General features: G+C 46.0%; 7 protein-coding genes across 7 annotated transcripts; 4 read left to right on the top strand and 3 right to left on the bottom strand.

The window, feature by feature from the left end:
- Positions 1 to 418: 418 nt before the first annotated feature.
- Positions 419 to 4,843, top strand: C8R40DRAFT_1268994 (uncharacterized protein). The gene is made up of 18 exons (XM_046234011.1): positions 419 to 570; positions 626 to 755; positions 808 to 930; positions 982 to 1,120; positions 1,173 to 1,330; positions 1,384 to 1,472; positions 1,523 to 1,637; positions 1,687 to 2,450; positions 2,499 to 2,628; positions 2,687 to 2,815; positions 2,866 to 2,995; positions 3,050 to 3,317; positions 3,381 to 3,486; positions 3,541 to 3,641; positions 3,694 to 3,730; positions 3,789 to 4,264; positions 4,316 to 4,593; positions 4,646 to 4,843. Exons 1-18 carry the CDS (start codon positions 460 to 462, stop codon positions 4,650 to 4,652), a joined length of 3,291 nt encoding a protein of 1,096 aa, XP_046079897.1. The 5' UTR covers positions 419 to 459; the 3' UTR covers positions 4,653 to 4,843.
- Positions 4,844 to 5,129: 286 nt separating this feature from the next.
- Positions 5,130 to 6,676, top strand: C8R40DRAFT_806662 (cytokine-induced anti-apoptosis inhibitor 1, Fe-S biogenesis-domain-containing protein). The gene is made up of 2 exons (XM_046236283.1): positions 5,130 to 6,105; positions 6,161 to 6,676. The coding sequence occupies exons 1-2, from the start codon at positions 5,244 to 5,246 to the stop codon at positions 6,220 to 6,222; spliced, it is 924 nt and encodes a 307-aa protein (XP_046079896.1). The 5' UTR covers positions 5,130 to 5,243; the 3' UTR covers positions 6,223 to 6,676.
- On the top strand, positions 6,505 to 8,650 carry C8R40DRAFT_806589 (uncharacterized protein). The gene is made up of 3 exons (XM_046236282.1): positions 6,505 to 6,703; positions 6,762 to 7,359; positions 7,412 to 8,650. Exons 2-3 carry the CDS (start codon positions 6,845 to 6,847, stop codon positions 8,397 to 8,399), a joined length of 1,503 nt encoding a protein of 500 aa, XP_046079895.1. The 5' UTR covers positions 6,505 to 6,703; positions 6,762 to 6,844; the 3' UTR covers positions 8,400 to 8,650.
- Positions 8,428 to 9,202, bottom strand: C8R40DRAFT_1163847 (uncharacterized protein; the record flags this gene model as incomplete). Its single annotated transcript, XM_046230411.1, has 4 exons — positions 8,428 to 8,610; positions 8,667 to 8,745; positions 8,799 to 8,921; positions 8,976 to 9,202. 4 exons carry the CDS (start codon positions 9,200 to 9,202, stop codon positions 8,428 to 8,430), a joined length of 612 nt encoding a protein of 203 aa, XP_046079894.1.
- Positions 9,203 to 9,255: 53 nt separating this feature from the next.
- On the bottom strand, positions 9,256 to 11,022 carry C8R40DRAFT_1133434 (uncharacterized protein). Its single transcript, XM_046229270.1, has 5 exons — positions 10,588 to 11,022; positions 10,454 to 10,523; positions 10,359 to 10,394; positions 9,868 to 10,166; positions 9,256 to 9,808 (listed from the first exon to the last, which is right to left on the bottom strand). The coding sequence occupies exons 1-5, from the start codon at positions 10,767 to 10,769 to the stop codon at positions 9,469 to 9,471; spliced, it is 927 nt and encodes a 308-aa protein (XP_046079893.1). The 5' UTR covers positions 10,770 to 11,022; the 3' UTR covers positions 9,256 to 9,468.
- A 1,716-nt stretch (positions 11,023 to 12,738) lies between these two features.
- C8R40DRAFT_1177385 (uncharacterized protein) lies at positions 12,739 to 14,179 on the top strand (the record flags this gene model as incomplete). Its single annotated transcript, XM_046232675.1, has 5 exons — positions 12,739 to 13,249; positions 13,304 to 13,335; positions 13,397 to 13,618; positions 13,675 to 13,995; positions 14,051 to 14,179. 5 exons carry the CDS (start codon positions 12,739 to 12,741, stop codon positions 14,177 to 14,179), a joined length of 1,215 nt encoding a protein of 404 aa, XP_046079892.1.
- Positions 14,180 to 15,042: 863 nt separating this feature from the next.
- On the bottom strand, positions 15,043 to 17,428 carry C8R40DRAFT_1177384 (uncharacterized protein; the record flags this gene model as incomplete). Its single annotated transcript, XM_046232674.1, has 6 exons — positions 15,043 to 15,609; positions 15,658 to 15,693; positions 15,748 to 15,809; positions 15,859 to 16,603; positions 16,687 to 16,842; positions 16,892 to 17,428. 6 exons carry the CDS (start codon positions 17,426 to 17,428, stop codon positions 15,043 to 15,045), a joined length of 2,103 nt encoding a protein of 700 aa, XP_046079891.1.
- Between the last annotated feature and the right edge of the window lie 322 nt (positions 17,429 to 17,750).

Raw genomic sequence — 17,750 nt, 5'->3', positions numbered from 1 at the left:
TGATTTCTTGCCTCAATGCAACCTCAATGATAGTCAATGAGGTCTTTCCATAGGTCAGCAAATGCAGAAAAAAAACTATATCAGTTTATCACTTATGGGCCAGTCACATTATCTGGCACTAACATTGCTGGGTTCAGAGAGGTTCAGAGTTTCCCAATGCATTTCATACATCTGCAAAACCTTGTATGTTTGCCAGAGCGACGAGACTGGCTGGAGAGCGCTCAACAGCTCCCAAAGCACCGAGAGTAAAAATTTCAACTTGCTCTGGGTGCTTTGGCTGCTGGGAAGCACACTCAGCTGCTCTCAGAGAATTAGCTGAAAAATAGGTTTTGCAGATGTACTATGTACGTGAGTCAAAGCAAGTTATATCAATCGGCTGGCTGTACTCGATGAGGAAATATATTCCCACAGTCGTTGCATTGACTATTACCATCATTATTATTATCATCACGCACTGAAATGAATGGACAGTCGCAAGAAGGAGGTTCGGGAATGCCTCAGCAAGGAATTATGGACTCCATAACACTTGGCCAACTGAGGGCAATGGTTGGCAGCGTACCCAAACCAAAGGTGATACACATCATCTACATGCACTGGCCCGATGTATTGACTCAGTTCACTGTAGCAATGGTGGTACGATTACAACTACGACGATGAAGACACAGTCATGAATGAGCTCGACGAACTTTACTCATACGTTGAGATGCCACAGGTCGCTGAGAACCTCAGGGCATGGCAGGGTTCATTTAAAGATGGTACGGGACGCGTTTGAGAAATCGAAATCGAAGTCTCTGATGTCAATGACAGAATGGACCAAAAGCCCTCTTGAAAAGAGGAGGTCCCACGTCGAATATCTTTTAGAAGGTTTAGAGCACAAAGATGCATTGATCAGATTCACCAACTCCCGTCGACTCTTTTACATTGTACAAGGTGACTCAAGCTTTCATTTTGCCTCTTTTAGTTCTCAGATTCCGTATACAGGTACTTTTGCCGAAACATCATCTCCTGAACACCAACTCCACTGGATCGTCGAGAACTGCAAACTTGTCCGTTCTGCTAATGGTGTTAGCACGATCCTCGATGCGCTCAAGATTGCCAGCTCAAAACACGATCTTCTGATGCAAGTAAAATGGCCCTCGGTTTTGCGACTATATTGACGTGAACCTTTACAGAAGTCTTTCGGAAGCCGATCTCGCACAGTTGAACATTTCTTTGAACGATCGACAGGATGTCGTTGAAGAGGTGCTAACTGAGATATCTGTGTATTTTGGGATGCTTTACCACCTGATTGAGATATTCAAGGGACACGAAGATTTCGCAGATGAACTTAGTGAGTCGAATGTCAACGACACGAATGCCATCAGTTTTATCCGTATCTTTCAGTGAGTTTGGATCCGCCATTGCCGGTGTATTTATTCAATGTGGTGTCTGGACTTCGAGACAAGAGCGCGAAGGGATATCCTATCAAAAAAGTGCGCAAAACTAAAACCTTCCGATACTCATTACTGACAAGTTTCCTTAGCTTCTCCTTCTTCTCTGGAAGACTCTTTTATCCTGTTTTGGTGGTATTAAAGATCACGCTCGCGTCAAAACTTTGGCCAGGGAACTTGCTGGGCTGCCTACAGGGACTGATCAATGTATGCTATGCTCTGCACCGTTTATTCTGGCTATTGACGCAGAGCTCAGCTACAACAACGATTAAATCAAGTCCTTTGGATATTGAAGCTTTCCGACAAGAGACATACGTGAAATATCCGACCTTCGTTCCTCCTCAGCCACCACCTGCAGCTTTCGAGACACCAATTCTCAAACAAGTACGAGGGCAAGTTGCCTCAAAGCTCGCGCAAGCCTACTCTCCTATCCCTGTCCGCCATCACTACCATACAGAGGACGATTCTTACTCTAACCTTCCTCACCATAACCCCTCATTTCAGAACCCAAGTGCGCCGTTCCGTCCAAATTCGCAACCAGCAACTCCTGCTCCGTCTCCCCCTCCTGGTCCTAAACCCAAAAAGCAACAATATCAGACGGATCAGACGCGTCCGTTCCTGTTTCCTTTTTCGAAAACCCAAGGGAGGGCTGCTAGGCTTGTTCCTTTCGCAATTGACGAGGCCGACAAACTGTACAATCGCCATATGTACATCAGCCTCGAACTCATGCAAATGTGGCGCACTAGAGAAGACTGCATGACTCATGAGAGCGGGCTTGAGCATCTACCTGGATCGGAGGGAGAATTTGCTTCCTCAACATTTACAAATCCTTCTGCCCAATATGATAGTGTAAAGGAAGATCCAGAAGCTGCAGAGTTATTGCCTGATCTTGCTCTGTTGGATGTCAAGATTGCAGAGGCTACTGCTGCGCTTGAGAACGCGGGAACAGCTAGTGAGAAGCGTAAGGCGAAGGAGAGAAGAGAAGATTTAATGCGACTAAAACGAGTTGAACAGATCTATGTGAGTTTCGTAGAATGATCACAAAACTTTTCCTCACCCCTCTTCTAGAGTGCAGTGCTACCAGTTCTTTCCGGATGGGTCCTTGTTCTACTTAAACTCTTGTTGGCCACTGTATCTGCCGGTACCAATGTATCACAATCTACGACTTCAGCTGTATTCCCGCCTGGAGTAGCCTCGCGTACGTCTATAATTTTGCTCGGCAGTGCTCGTCACTTCATTTAAGTCCACTTCCACAGCCCCACCTCAAGACCAACCCGCCCCACCGCAGACCTTGGATGAAACAGATGTAACACGTCATAGAGAGATTACCTCCAAAGCGGTATCTGCAATACTGCTTACAGTGCTGAAATGGTTTAAGGTTTCGCGTATGCCCGGCCATCTGTGTTCTTCAATTTGCCCTCATGTTGGTTTCTAGATGTCATGAAGTTTCATCATCTGGGCCAACTTCTGCTCGATACGAACTGTCTACTACTCCTACTCAAAATGTTCGGTCTCCAGGAGATTCCCACCGCTCTGGTTTCAAAGGCAGATTCCCCGGAAAATAAGTATGTGCCTTGATGTTCATAGCAAAGTATATTGATCCACCTTCTCTCTCCTAGTTTCTTTCGATACTGCTACCTGAATTTTTCCCAAGCCTCGCATCAAATACGACCCGAAGATACTATGAACGTGAATAAACCTCCGCGGTACGTTATCACCAAAACCAATACTCTTCCAAATGGCGAGGTGCACGAAGAAGAGATTGAAATGTTCACCGACTTTTCATGGCGCAACTTCTTTGCAACAATCAATTTCGCTAAAATCATGCAAAAGCTGTCAAAGCACCGTTCGCATAGAATCTGGATGCTCGTGCAGTACAAAAGTTCGGTGAGTAGACTTCAACGGCCTACATGCTTTCGACGTCATGGCTGATGAATGCATCTTCTCTAGGCGGTGCTCAAACGAATGCTCAGGGTTGAACATCCAATGCTGCGATTACATTTACTGAAACTCATCAAAAGTCAAGTACCATTTTGTGGACGAAAATGGAGGCAAAGTAGGGTTTCTCTTCAGAAATGTGTCCGAGATCATTTTGGCTGACCACAATTAGCGAACATGAAGGTCATTACTGCGATATATCTCAACTGTCGTCCAGATCTCCGCGACGAGTGGCTGACGGGTACAGAGGTTGATGATGTTTCTGACGCATCGGTAAGATTTTTTCGCTCGACTATCACCGTTATCTCATTCCTGATTCTGAAAGGCTCAAGAACAAGCTTTACGTCACCTTGTCAAGTTTTGTGCGTCTTTCCACCTCACTCACCGTAAATATATTTCCACCGATGCTATATTTTTTAGATAACAACAGGAGATATGGGCCCAGTGTCGCATTAAACCAACACAATGCCCCTCATCGGAGATCAGGTAGCATATCAAATCACATCGAAGGTCTTCACCCTGGACCCGAACTGTCAGGTATCATTCGTCCTATCGGCACGCCAAACATCGTCGAAGCAGACGTGTTTCCTCCTGCCCGATCTCAAGCTCCGGATCCCTCGATCTTTCTCCCCTATATTCCCGAAGACATCAGCTTCGAGGAAGAGTATGAAGAGTACATTTCCGATCTCGGATGGACAGACGAGCAAACAGACGGGTCTTCATTTGGCAGTGCCTCTGCTTGGGCACGCTTTCCGGAAGAATTCGCAGCTGATATCACAGATGGTATCAGTGATAGTGAGAGCATTGTCACCATTGGTGACTTGGGCGACGAAACTCGACTGGATCCAAGCCGCGATGATCCAGACGTTGTCGATGAAAACCTAAACAACTGGGAGGTAAGAATATGTATTGACCTATCGGTAATCTTATACTCAACACTGATTCAGCATATGAGCCCCAAGACGATGGCAGCACTTCCCAAGTCTCCTGCTGGACGATCACCTGCGAGCAGGTCACCAGCAGGCAGGTCGCCTGCAGATAAGAGGAGATCAAGCTCTGGAGGTGGTCTTCGTCCAGTCAAACCCTTCGGATTGGACGACGAGGATGGTGTTGTATTGGATGACGAGGATGAAGATGGAGAGGAAGAAGAAGTTCTTCATGCACCTCGCGAACTGTCTGCTTTTGCGGCTGGTGAAGGTGTTGATGAGGTCGAGTATGCATATGGGTTAGTTGTTTTTATTTCTCAAATGATTGGACAGAAACTGAATTTTTTACAGAGTGTGAGACAACCTTAGCACGTACAAGCACGTACGGAGCAGCATTTACATATATCATGGTGTATGTATGTATACGAGCGAATATGTAGTTATACACCAGTGCTACCAACACTACAAAAAATTATGTGTTTGTCCCTGCTTGGTCCAATCATTCCGATTGGCTAGACAAATTCTGTCTTAACATAAATGCACGCGCGTCGTGTAGGGTTCAATTGACATCACAGACGAAGGAAGTGGGCGGAGCAGAGCGACGTCCCGAGCTTAATTAAGCTGTGCATCGCACGGGTTACTGCTAGTTGTATCTATGTATGTATATTGTTTCGAGGAGGAAGCTTGTGAAGTGTCAGCAGACCGGGGTATGCTATGAGGACGGAACGCCGATAGTCCCAGGAATACACGGCAATTCTGACGAAGAACGATGACAGAATCTTCTACCATCTTCGCGCGAGCGGAAGACCAGGGAAATGCTACATAAGCACATAGTTTACAGTACAAAAAGAAAGTGGTGCAATCGGTTATTCGCCGGCCGAAAGATCTTTTACATAGGGCGGCCAAATACAGTCAGCAATAGCAACTTTCATAGAACCACTTCGAAAAGATGTCCCCTACTGCAGTAGAAATTACGCCCGCTGTCATTCCCGCTGCAGTTCCCTTCAAGGGTGCAGCTCTTGCCATCGGTTCCCTGTCTACAGCACAAGATGGGAAGTATCAAGCACTCATATCCGATCTCGAAAGCTCTAGACCTGTAGAGAGGCAGATGCTCGACAGATTGGTCGATGGAGCAACATCACTAAAAGCCTCGACATATGCCTCAGCACATGTCATTCTTACTCAATCCGAGTACATTTCCCTCCTTCCGAACATTTCTTTCCTTCTTTCACAGCTCCTTGCTGGACTTGCACCCCTAGGAACCCTCAATCTTCACAATCTATCTGCCCTCGACGACCTCTCGCCCCTCACTTCGGCGCTGACTTTATCCGGATTCACACTCTTGAATACTGCTTCTTCTACAATAATTGCCCAAAAGCCTGCGCATTCCGCTGCAGGTCCGCTCCGATTGCTTAACCGTAAGAAAACCGATCCGGCCAAGAAGAAAGCCCTTTGGGCACTCTCATCCTACGCACCTTCGACTCCTTCCATTGATCCTGACGCCCTTCTTACCGATGCGGACAAGGCACGGCCTGTTCCCACATGTGAGCCTGTGAATCCTTCAACTCCCAGGCGCAAACGGGCGTGCAAGAACTGCACTTGTGGGTTGGCCGAGTTAGAGGCGGAAGAGCTGCGGCATAGCAAAGTCGTTTTGTTAGACGGCAAAGTCGACGGAAGTGCAGTCGAAGTAAATCAGGGCAAAGAACAAGAGCGATTGATACAGGCAGCTAAGGCAGCACCTAAAGCAACCAGCAGCTGTGGTAACTGCTTTTTGGGTGATGCATTTAGATGTGCCAGTTGCCCATATTTAGGTGAGGCTTCCTCAGAAGTACACCTTGGTTTTTTTGAGTTAAGCAACTTCGTTAGGTTTACCGGCCTTCAAGCCCGGAGAAAAAGTTGAGATTGATTTCGGAATGGATGATATCTAACTCTATGTTACATCTCAATCTACCTCCATTGCCTAGTGTGCACATGTTGTCGCTCTCATCGTTGTATCTACTTCCAACGTCCATTATTGGACGCCAATTATCTAGAAACTCTAATTGGTCGATATTTCGCATTCAGACCGCCTTCGCACAATATCTACAATTCCCGTTGCGCCCCAAGCTTTCTACGCCGGGCGGAACATATAGCGCTGCAAGAGACATCTACTTCCTAGCCTTGGTAGTTCCTCGTTGAACCTTTACAGCGTGTAACCTTCTTTCCTGCAACAAATCAAGTTTTGAGCTTATACTCGGGGGTACTTGGACTGATCTAAAATATTTAAGCAAAATCAATACAACACCAGCGATATTCAGTAACACCTATCAGAACTACACTTACCGGCCAGAGTGTACAAGTTTGTCCAAGTAGGTTCCAATCGTAGATGAGTACTTACCTTACTATATTGAGTAGTAAGAGCATTTGGAGGTTGGATTGGCTCCAGATTCACTGAAGAGAATACGCAGTTACTTATATACTGATACAGGGTCCAATATTAGCGGCTTCGCATTGACATGCATCCAACGGGTTTACTCCGACCGGCGCCAAAAATCTTCACCCCCAACCTCGATGGTCGACATTTCTTCAACATCGATTTCAGCTCCAGGACCTTCTCAAATTCTATGTAAAGTTTGCAACGCCCGTTACGCCATATACACATGTCCCCGTTGCAAAATTCGAACTTGTTCCCTTCCATGTTCTTCCAGTCACAAGGTTGCAACAAATTGCTCGGGAGAACGAAATAAAGCTGCATTTGTTAACATGAGAGATTATACTTGGGGTACTCTGATGAGCGATTTCACGTATTTGGAAGATGTTGGACGGAAAGTAGGGGAATGGGGCGCGATAATTGGAAAAGGCTCGTACGCGATTCCTGAAACTGGACGAGACGCAAATGGAATGAGAGGTAGAGGTATGAGAGCCGGAAGAGCTCAATTTCGTGGACGAGGCGGAGGGAGAGCCGGTGTCGCAAAGACGAAACGAGATATATTGAAAACACAGCTCGAGATGCAGGATATATCTATGGACTTGCTCCCACTTGGAATGGAAAGACGACAGCATAATCAATCAATCTGGGATTTCAAGTATGTAAACCATAGCCTTAATTCATCACACAAAATTTGAACGAATACATAGAAATCAAACTGCCTATCTTACGATCGAATTCAAGTTTCATCCTCCACAGGATCCTACCTCTTCGAAACAAATACCCTCGTTTAACTTACTCACACATCGCAACAACATCAAAAATTCTTTGCTTTCTCTTGTGGTGAGCCAAGTATCGCAACGTCGTATGCTCCAACAGAAACGAGAGAAAGGCAAAGGCAAACAGAAGGCGCTGGCGGAGGTGGATGAACATATCACGGACAGGAATATCCTCCCTCTTTGGCTTCTGGAGCTCGTCGAAGAAATCCCTAGTCCCATACCGGACACTGGGAAAACAATGTTTTCTCCATTTGACAGCCTAATCCGAGCACCTGTGCTTCCAATGCCTCCAACTGCCTTAAGCATAACCGGCACGCGACCCAAAACAGCTTATCATCGTGTATCGCCCACAGAACCACTTCTCACTGCTCTACGCAACACTCATTTCGTTGAATACCCAACCTTAGATTTGTGGTCACAAGGTGAATTTTCTGGCGTTGTAGCCGACCAGCACGCAGAATCACAGCTGCGCGAGACGTCTGGATTTAGCCAGCAACTGGTTTATGAACGAGGGGATATCGTGTCAGAAGATGAACCCGGTGAAAATCCTGAGAGGAGAGCTAAACGCCGAAAAATCGAGCTGAAAGCTGGGAAGAAAGCCATCTCGGGATTGTTAGGCGGGTATGGTAGTGATGATGATTCGGGGCAGGAGGAAGAGGAGAGAGCAGAGAAGGACGACGGGCGCGCGCAAAACGGCTTGACACTGTTAGGTGCATATGCAGACAGCGATGAAGAGACCAAGGTTGAGATGGATTCGGACGAAGAGGATGAAGACGTGGCCGAAGTGAGTCCCGAAGTCCTGTTAGAACTCATGAAAAAAGCGCAAAGCGGCAATTCATGGATGGACGACTCCAAAGATGACGACAGGGTAGATTGGGGGGATGGCGATTCAGAAGCTGAGCAGGAAGAGGAGGAATGACAGTCCTACTATAGATATATCCATTGCGTTATACATCCTGTCGTCTCAAATCGAGCAAACCCTTCATTAACAGCTGAACTTCGAGAACAGCATCAATGCTCTGACTCAAAGGAGTTTCTTGTGTATTGCGTATGGGATTAGCTGTCTTGACTTCGACTTCCCATAATGTATCCGGATGCGCTGGTATAGGCTCTTGAGTGTTAGGATCGACCTGCATTTGGAATTTGTCAAAAGTCTCTACGAAGGCTTGGACGCGAAAGGGTGAACCTGTTCTTGTTGAAACATCTGTATCACCAATGTTCTTCGTCTGAAGAGATAGCCTCGTTTGTATATCTGCGAACGCCGACTAAGGAAGAAGGTGGGTCATGATGAATGGACAAGTGGGCTTTATATACGCACGTATGGCCAAGTGCTTGCGCAAAGCTCAGCGCGTCACCCACGACATGACATGTAGCCCATGGGCGCACCGTTGCTTCTGGATGTGCCCTGACAGATTCTGGCTTCAAATACGAATACAGTATCCTGAACATTTCAAGTTGGCCTCTATTCAGAAGAATGTCTAAATCTATCGCTTACCATCCTTCATCCTTCCTTGTCAGTTCCTTCTTAGCTCTAAGAACGACAGGCTCATTCCCTATATCTCGTTGATGTTGTGCATCTATAGGCTCGAAGGTGACTTCGCGAGTGTGCATAGACTCGCTGTATTCGCTGTGTAGAGTGATGCGATTGAGTATTGCTTTGAGATCTCTTGCGAAAAATTCTCCGAAGAGAGCTACTTCGTAGGCGTTGCCTTGAGAACTCATTGTATATTTTGGATTGGTGATGTCGATGAAAAGGCAGAGAAGATTAGAGAAGGTTGACGCTCGTTGATAAATTCCGCTTTCAGAAATATATATGTACACAAGATTATTTACTCGAGGTATTGACATTAAGTACAAAGGTTCAAGGAAAATCGTCTGTGAAGCGGAGGGTAAATTGGGAACAGTGAGCAGTGAAATACTAATCATACAGACATGAAAGTTGGAAGCCATGAATCATACCATATCCGAGCCACAAAACTGAATTACCATTACTGAGATTGCTGTTGCTGAGGTTGTGCAGATTGCTGAGAAGGGTCGACGGTACCGTTCGGCGAGACCATGGGAGCCATGTGCATGGCTTCAGGATTCATCATGGGAGGCATGAGCGCGGTCCGTACCCGCACTAGCATCATCCTGTACCACTCTGGATCTGCACCAGCCTTTTCCTGCTCAGCCGTAACCTGCTGCAAGTGACCGATCTCCTTCAACCAGGCCAGCCGCCAATCTACGTTACCGTTCTCGTCGACATCGAAAGACTCATCGGGAGACATCGGCATAGCACCAACCACTGGAAAACGCATGCTCATCATCGGGAAATGTGGGTCAAATCTAAAAGCGAAGGAAAATATTTAGCAATGGACTGGACCAGAAGCAAACAATGAACGCACGGAGGAGGAGGGTAGGGTGTGAATTGCGGTCGGTTTGGGTCAGCAGTATCTGCAGGAATCGGTGCAGGGATATACTGAGGACTGGGCTCGAAACTTTCAGATGGATGGTAGTCGACATCGGGCTCTTCTGAGCTACGTCCCTTGCCCTTCGGTCCCTTCTTCTTCCGAACACGATGAACACCCGTACGAGGATCAACATTGTCGTTGACCGTCCAGTAAGAGCCTTTGCCACGGTCGGTGAGCGGACGAGGTACCTTCTCAAAACACGGGTTCAGAGACAGATTGTGTCTCACGGAATTCTAAGATATTGGTCAACGACAAAAACCCAATATGAATTGTACATATTCGACACAACAAACACGGCCAGTCAAGCAAAAACAGCACGGTCGCGGCCCCTTTAATCACGTCGCGTCGCGACTTATGGCATATCATATCACAAAGTGATATACGGAAGGAAACATTTTCAGAGGGTTTGGAAATGAGTTGCTCACTTTCCATCCATTCGGCGCAGTTCTGAAATAAGGGAACTAAACAGACAGAACGGTTAACAGAGGGCAAAAAAATATAGCATATAGAATACACATACCCGAGATTCAATGGCGTAATAAATATCTTCAAGGAGTAGCTTCTGATTTGGCGAGCCTTTGATAGCGTAACTGCCGAACGAAGGGTTGCAAGTTGTTACTGATTGAACAAGATGCATCCAGAGCCAATCCTCACCGAATAAGCGTCGAATATGGATAGAATGGCTTGCTTCCTGGAGGTCCATCTCTCAGAGAGTCTAGGTTGATTGGTAGGCCTCCCGTAAGGTCGTTCTCTGGATAATACGACCCGTTAACGATATCGCCATTGGGATCTGCCATTATTTGCGGCATAACGGGTGCAGCAGGAGATTGGGACATCAAAGATGGTTAAGCTATTGATAACCAGAGCGTAGAAAAAGGATGGTAGGTCGGCCAAAGGTCGTTGATAGACAGAGACGTTCGCGGTCGAAGTGGTCACGCCGCGTGACTGACAGAGCATGTATTTCCCACAGCCGCGCACGGGCCAAGACGCAAAAGCCCTAGGTTGAGGATGCCTTCACGACGTGAACCAACTACGTTGTCGAAAGCCATCGTCAAAATCGAAGAAAGAAAACATTCTGTGAATCGAAGCGAATGTGGTATGTACCTGTTTGCACCGAGTTTGTACTTTTGAAAAGGGATCAAAACTAGTGCAATTGCATGTAAATATTACTGCAACATAAACAAACTCGATATCAAAACAACAAATCCTGCCTCAATCTGCGCGCGCGTCGTCGTCTGTTCATGAATTTTTGGTATAATGGGTGTACTTTTTGAGCCAGTTGGACGGATTCGTGCCTCTACGTATATCTGTGTAACTGGTCTCACTTGTAAATCAGTCAAGTGTCTCATTTTCCTGATCTCACTGGCGTTTTTCTGGCAAGCCTCATTGTTTGGTGTTTAGTCTTGCGTTATCTCTGTTCCTGGAGTCCGTCTTGTTTACAATTTTTCAAGATGAGATCCTAGCTTGAACCAGGTGCTTCTGAATGTCGTCGAAGAATAGTTTCACTCAAGGAGTCCTCGGTATGACTTGCAGTGGCCTGACTTACTGAGACCTACCAGAACTTCGAAGATATTTCTTCGGGTCGGGAAACGGTTCATACAATCGACATCATTAACAATGCTTTCCGCTACTACTGCCAGTGCCTTTTATCAAACAAGCACCATTCGCATCTGTCGAGGTGAAGCAGTTGCAACATCGCTTCCCGGCAATGCATTGAGGTTTTATTGAGGTTTTATCACAGTTACTGCTACGTCGTGGGCTGTGTATAATCATGGTGCGTTAATCTTTCGTTCTTTCAATATCACCGTGCTTATATCTTTCCTTCGCAGTAATAAATCTGGATCGGGAGGTTCGTCCAATATTTGAATCATACTGTAGCTCATCACTCGCCGCGCTACAGATGGAGTTTATTCGGTCCATTTTTTATCCCCAGTGTTTACATGACAATCTTTGAATAACTGGTACTATGGTTGCAGCTTGCGTACACATTCCCAATCACAACCACAATCATCTTGATTTCAAGGCTCACTCTTAACATATATGGAGGGATAAGGCTGCAAGCAGCAGGGTGAAAAGAAACCTCACGCGGAGTCTCACACAGTGCGCTACATATGGCGCCAGTGCGGAAAGCATTTTCTTGGAGGGGCGGTGCAGCGCTCTGTGAATATCTTGCGAAAAGCCAGCGGTGGATGGGAACGGCAATGTCGAATTCGCCTGAAAGTTTCAACGCTCCAAGAAAAAAAAGGTCGCAAGTATCTCATGATACTATGCACTATGTACAACAGACAGGAAATATATATGATTACAGGCTCCAACCAATTTGCTGAGTACTGAGATAAGGCTGCTATCATTTGCTATTGGTCTGTACATAACGGTGTTACTGTCTTTAAAGTGAACCAGACCAGTGAATTGTTCGGAACACTCGTTTCCGATCGGCATCTGGCTTAAGCACCTTATTCGGCACCGTTTGTAACAATCCTCAGATGGCATCTGATGGCATGCATATCTATCATCAAAACCGACTGGTTGCCGGAAATTCTCTCGCAAAACATTTACCAGGGTCCCAATCATCATCATATTGGAAGGGTGGTGCTCTGAACGAGATTCAACACTGTTATCTACAATGATCACAAATACATCATTCGTATTGTAAGCATCGCGAACTCTTTCTGTGTTTTACTCGGTGCTCATCACTATTCAAGTTGCTCAATAATCTGACATGTATATTTAAAGACCATGCCCGAGGATCCGTGTCTTATGTAGCTGCGCTCCTCAGCCAAACTTTCCATCACTCACTCGCTCATCATGTCCTCTAAGAAAACCGACAGGGAGCAAACTGTGATCGTTATCGTCGGAGGCGGGATCGGCGGCCTCGCTCTCCTGAATGCCCTCTCAGCGAGCATCAACCCCGAAAAACACACTGTCGTCCTTGTCGACGCTCGGCCAGCACACATGCATCTCATTTCCTCCCTCCGTCTGATCGTTTCCGATGCAGACGACCTTTTGAAGCAAGCCGTGCATCCATACGGCGACCACACGTTCAGAAACAAGTTCGCTGGGAATGGGAGCTTTGTTCATGGCTCTGTGACTAGCGTCAAGTTTGGCGATGGCGGAAAGGGCGGTCAGTTAATTCTGGACAGTGGAGAGGTGGTCGACTATGATCTTCTCGTCCTTGCTACTGGTTCGAGTTGGCCTCGCCCATTAGGATTCCCCACGGAAAGTAAGAGCGCAATCGAGAATCATATTATGGCTCGTCGAGCCGAGTTTGCTGAAGCAAAGGATATTTTGTTGGTTGGTGGAGGGTCTGTCGGCATAGGTTGATTTCGTTTTTACCTTTACTTTTCTGACTCTGATCATCATGTATCCATAGAGCTTGCTGGAGAATTGAAAGATATTTTCCCTGTAGGTCTTTTTGTCTTGGCCTCTTTCCCGATGGATATTCATAATGCATTTTCATTCGCAGTCAAAACCCATAACAATCATTCAACGTGAACGACTCCTGCTCAACAACACTTATCCAGACAAATACCGTATTGCAATTCAAAAACAGATTGAAGCTCGCGGAGTCACTGTCCTAACAAGCGACGCTATACCGGCTTCGGACGCGTCAGATGTCTCAGCAAGTCAAGTTCCTAAAGACGGTTTTGTCACAGAGCAAGGAAAGAAACTGAAACCTGATCTGGTGGTGAGTTCTTACTTTGCGCATCATCCCCATGGTAGATTTGTACTTTTTTATCACAGGTTCCTACATGGGGCAACCGCCCAAACACATCCTACCTTCCCACCGACCTTCTCTCGTCCACCGGACATGTCAAGATTCTCCCGACGTTCCAACTTCCTGCTCATCCAAACGTGTTTGCCTTTGGTGATATCATTGAATGGAAGGAGCAGAAGGGTGCTGCGAAAGCCGCGTTTTTCCACACGCCAAAGGTCGCGAAGAACATTATGGCTTACCTAAATCTTGCAGAGAGTGTAACTACTTCAAGCGTGGATCTAATGGCGTCAAACAAGAGTGCGAAGTACAGTGGTTCTATGGAAATGATAATGATCACCAATGGAAAGGTGAGTTCTGGATATTTGATACTCGAAAGATCAAAATAGTCATCACTTTTCATAGGCGAGAGGCTTAGCCTACTTTGACATTCTCTGGGGGATCATACTCGGAGGATGGTTTGTTACACTGCTGAAAGCAAAGACACTGATGATAGGGAGGATACCTAGCCAGACAGGATATACTCCCAAATGATCTAGAAAGTAGAAGATGCTTTTATTGCATAGTCAATGTACAAAATGAGTCTGCTACTGATCAGGACACTAATTTCTGTTTGCTACAGACGAAGGACTACAATTACTTTCATGTATGTTCAGCATGATCATTGACTATATGATATATTGAGCGTAAGATACAAAGGGTATGGACGACAATGATTATGAGTAGCGAGTAAAAAGGCATAGCAAGTGAGCTGAAAGCTGGCCAAAAAAGGAGCAAGTTCCTTCCAACCGCAATATAAACGTTGGTTTATGAAATGTCATCCTCCCGAATATTGGGACGCCATCGGATACAACCCAGCCCGTCCCTTTGAATAGTAACAAGGTGTCGGTGCCGAACGGGCGATGTCACCGCCGACCACTCAAAGAGGGTCAAGCTCGTAAACTTGCACCAGAATTTATCGTCATGGGCGTTTTTGATTGGGAAGAATCAAAGATTTTTTTCGGTGTCGGAAAAGTTTTTATAGGTGTAATGCGCACGGACCATGACGTAACTCATCTCACGGTAGTTGATTAGGTAAAGGTCGCGGGACTATCATACAGTATAATACCAAAGACATTGAATCTTCGAGAGAGTGTGTGTTGATTTAAAACCGCCGCAGGCCACCATTTCGGAGCCAAGAGCGGGAAAACTATGTACTAAGTACTAGTAACACCGAGTATCGTATAGCGGTTAGGTATGTATCGTAGACTGCGTTCGTTGGTTGTTGCATCGTAACGGTTATAGTAAATTTGTGTGTGAGTATAGGTGAGTGCGATGAGCAAAAGTTTGGACAACAGATATGAGTGGCTAAAGGAGTATAAGAAACTGGAGATGAAAATGGCATTGAATCTTCAAACCTAAGTAACTTTCGACTTCTTGGTCTCCTTCTCCGAATCGTCTTCGGCTGATTGTTTGGCGCGACCGCGATGAGTAACTGCTCCTGTCCAGCCTTCTGTCGCACAATGAATGAATGCCTGCTGGAAATCTGAGCACAGGGAAGGATGAAAAGCATTCTTGAAATCAATTGGTAATGACTGCTGCAGTGCACAACACTTTTTCTTCACAACTTCAGCAAAATGTGAAGCCCATGCCCAATCAGAATAAAAGTTCGGTAGCGTGCTTGCTACAGCGCGATTATTCATATCCATATCACCGTCTATAAACTCTTTGCGCTTTCCAAAGATAAAAGCACGAGAGAAAAACTCATCCCGAGCATTCTGTTGTTCCTCACTTGGAGGAGACTCGGAAGCTGGCCATTTTGTCAGGAGAAAGTAGGTGAAAACCCACAACACTGACTCGATGTCATGGATATAGTGATACCAAAATGGAAAGGATGGCACGCGCTCAAAGTTAAATTTGTGTGTTGGAGGTCTAAACAGGTATCTGCCTGTCATAACTTCGACAGGCATGAAAAACTCTGTGCCCTAGCGAGTCGAATTAGTCAGATCACGAAGGTTATCTATTAGACCCACTGTTTTGACATCTGATGTTCCAGATTGAATTCCTGGCTGAACACGTCTTGAATATTCCTAGTCAATAAGCTTGGCATTCCCATCTTTTACCAACACATTCGCAGCGCTGATGTCGCGATGAACAAAGCCAGCAGAATGCATATATGAAAGAGCTAGGACTATAATTTAAATTTACTGCCAGAAGAGGATGAACGAGCTTACCGATAATTAGCGATTCTAATGCCTTCAAAATGATATCCCAGTCCATCATCTGATCCAGCGGTTTTCCCGCATACTCCGATAGTTGTCGACAATGGACTTTGGGTGCGTAGGTCCTACGATCGAGTCTCGCAAGATGGGTAGCCGTGGCTTCACGGATAACAGTTTCCTGACGTCGTTGGCGTTCCGCTCCAGACTCCATCATGATTGAGGCTGGAATGCTCACACTCATTACTCGTTGGTAAGTTGAGGATTGTGTTGAAACTGTGATACGCTTGATGTCTGAAGGAAGAGTTTGTCCCCGAAGAAAATTCGATGTGGAGTCAGGAGTCTGTCCCTTCTCAGTTGTAGAGGGTACGGGAACTTTCTCGCAGGCTTCAATCCTGACAAAGTATTTATTGAAAGCGCTCCGGTCTAGGTTTGGGACGGCATTAACCTTCTGAACATTAGCTTCGATAGCCAAACGAATTTCTAGTTCCGTGCAAGAGTCCTCAGGTAACCAATAGTCTTTGATCACCTTGACCTCGGCATCAAGGTCTCCTTCGTCATTTAGAACCTGCTGAACTTTGAATACACGAGCAGCGCACCCGAACAGAAATTTCGCCTTTCGAACGGTGATAGCTTCCGTTGTAATGTATTGCTTGCCGTCGATAGTGAAGATATAGCATGGACCAGTTCTGTCCTTTCCCTGTACTCTCCTAACTGTAGGGTCATATCCTAGCTCCTCCCGACAGGCTCCGCTGAGGGACTAAGCAAAGTAGATTAGGTTTTTGGCGTCCTGTTGAGATGGACATTTGAAGTTGGAAATATAGGGAAATTGAAAGTACTGACCATATGCAAATTCATCGCCTCTGTAACGAATACATGCGACCGGGAGAAGAACCATAGTCGAACATTAAATTTATCAATCGTTAAGTCAAACATGAATCGACGTGTGGGATCAGCACCCATAATATGTGTCGCATTAGACAAAACTTTCTTGTTATTCTATACGCAAATTAGCATATCAGAAGCCCCGTATGGAATTCTTACCCACATCATCGACAGTGTCCGGCGTGGACCTCTTCTTCAGTTCCCCCGTCATAAAGACATCGTACTCGTATTCTTCTCCTTTTGCAATAGGGAAAACTGCTGTGGTTTTGGTGAGAAGGCCGTTGATGTTCGCTTTATAGTGTGAATGATCGCCTTCGAAAAGCATATGTTTGTCAGGATTATTTGAAAATTTGACGGTAGAATCAGCCCCCATGACACTGTTTAAGCCATCGAAAAGAGGTGCATAGAAAAGCGACTCCTTCTTCTGTACCTCAACCTTCAGCTCCTCCTCTTCCTCCTCCTCCGACTCTTGCTCCTGCTCAACCACACCGAAATTTAGCTCTTTCCAGCCTTCATCGATCAAGATGCCCCGTTCTCGAAGTTTTTGGTATGCTTTTTCGACTGAAGACTCCTCGACGCTCGGGAGAACTGCTTGTTTGAAGAGATCGAAGGTTATTTCCGGAATACCTATATTGTACTCGGGACCTGCTAATGATTGGAAGAAGAACCAGGGAGTATCGAATAAGTCTAGTGAGGTCATAGTAAGAAGTGCAATCAGAGAGAAGATAGAACGCGACAGTCGCGACTGAATTCAGTAACGAGGGATTACAGGGGCCAAAAACGGCGGTGGCTATGACCTCGTGTGATCTGACAATATACAATTGCCTTCGCTGCTATAATCCGTGTCAAAATCCTGGCTAGCGTAGCACGGGCACCGGCATGGGACCGTGTCGGTTAACCTACCTACCTGGAATTTTTCAACAAACATTTGGGTGTATTTCCAAGGGTCCTCTTGGGCACTTGAGCGCACTTGAGGCTGTCCACGTCGGAGATTGATCTGTGCATTAGCGGTTTCAAGTACT

Source organism: Lentinula edodes (assembly GCF_021015755.1).
Source record: "Lentinula edodes strain Le(Bin) 0899 ss11 chromosome Unknown C8R40scaffold_63, whole genome shotgun sequence".
NCBI lineage: Eukaryota > Fungi > Basidiomycota > Agaricomycetes > Agaricales > Omphalotaceae > Lentinula > Lentinula edodes.
Note: the sequence above shows the minus strand (reverse complement) of the source record. Positions and strands in the feature narration are given on the sequence as shown.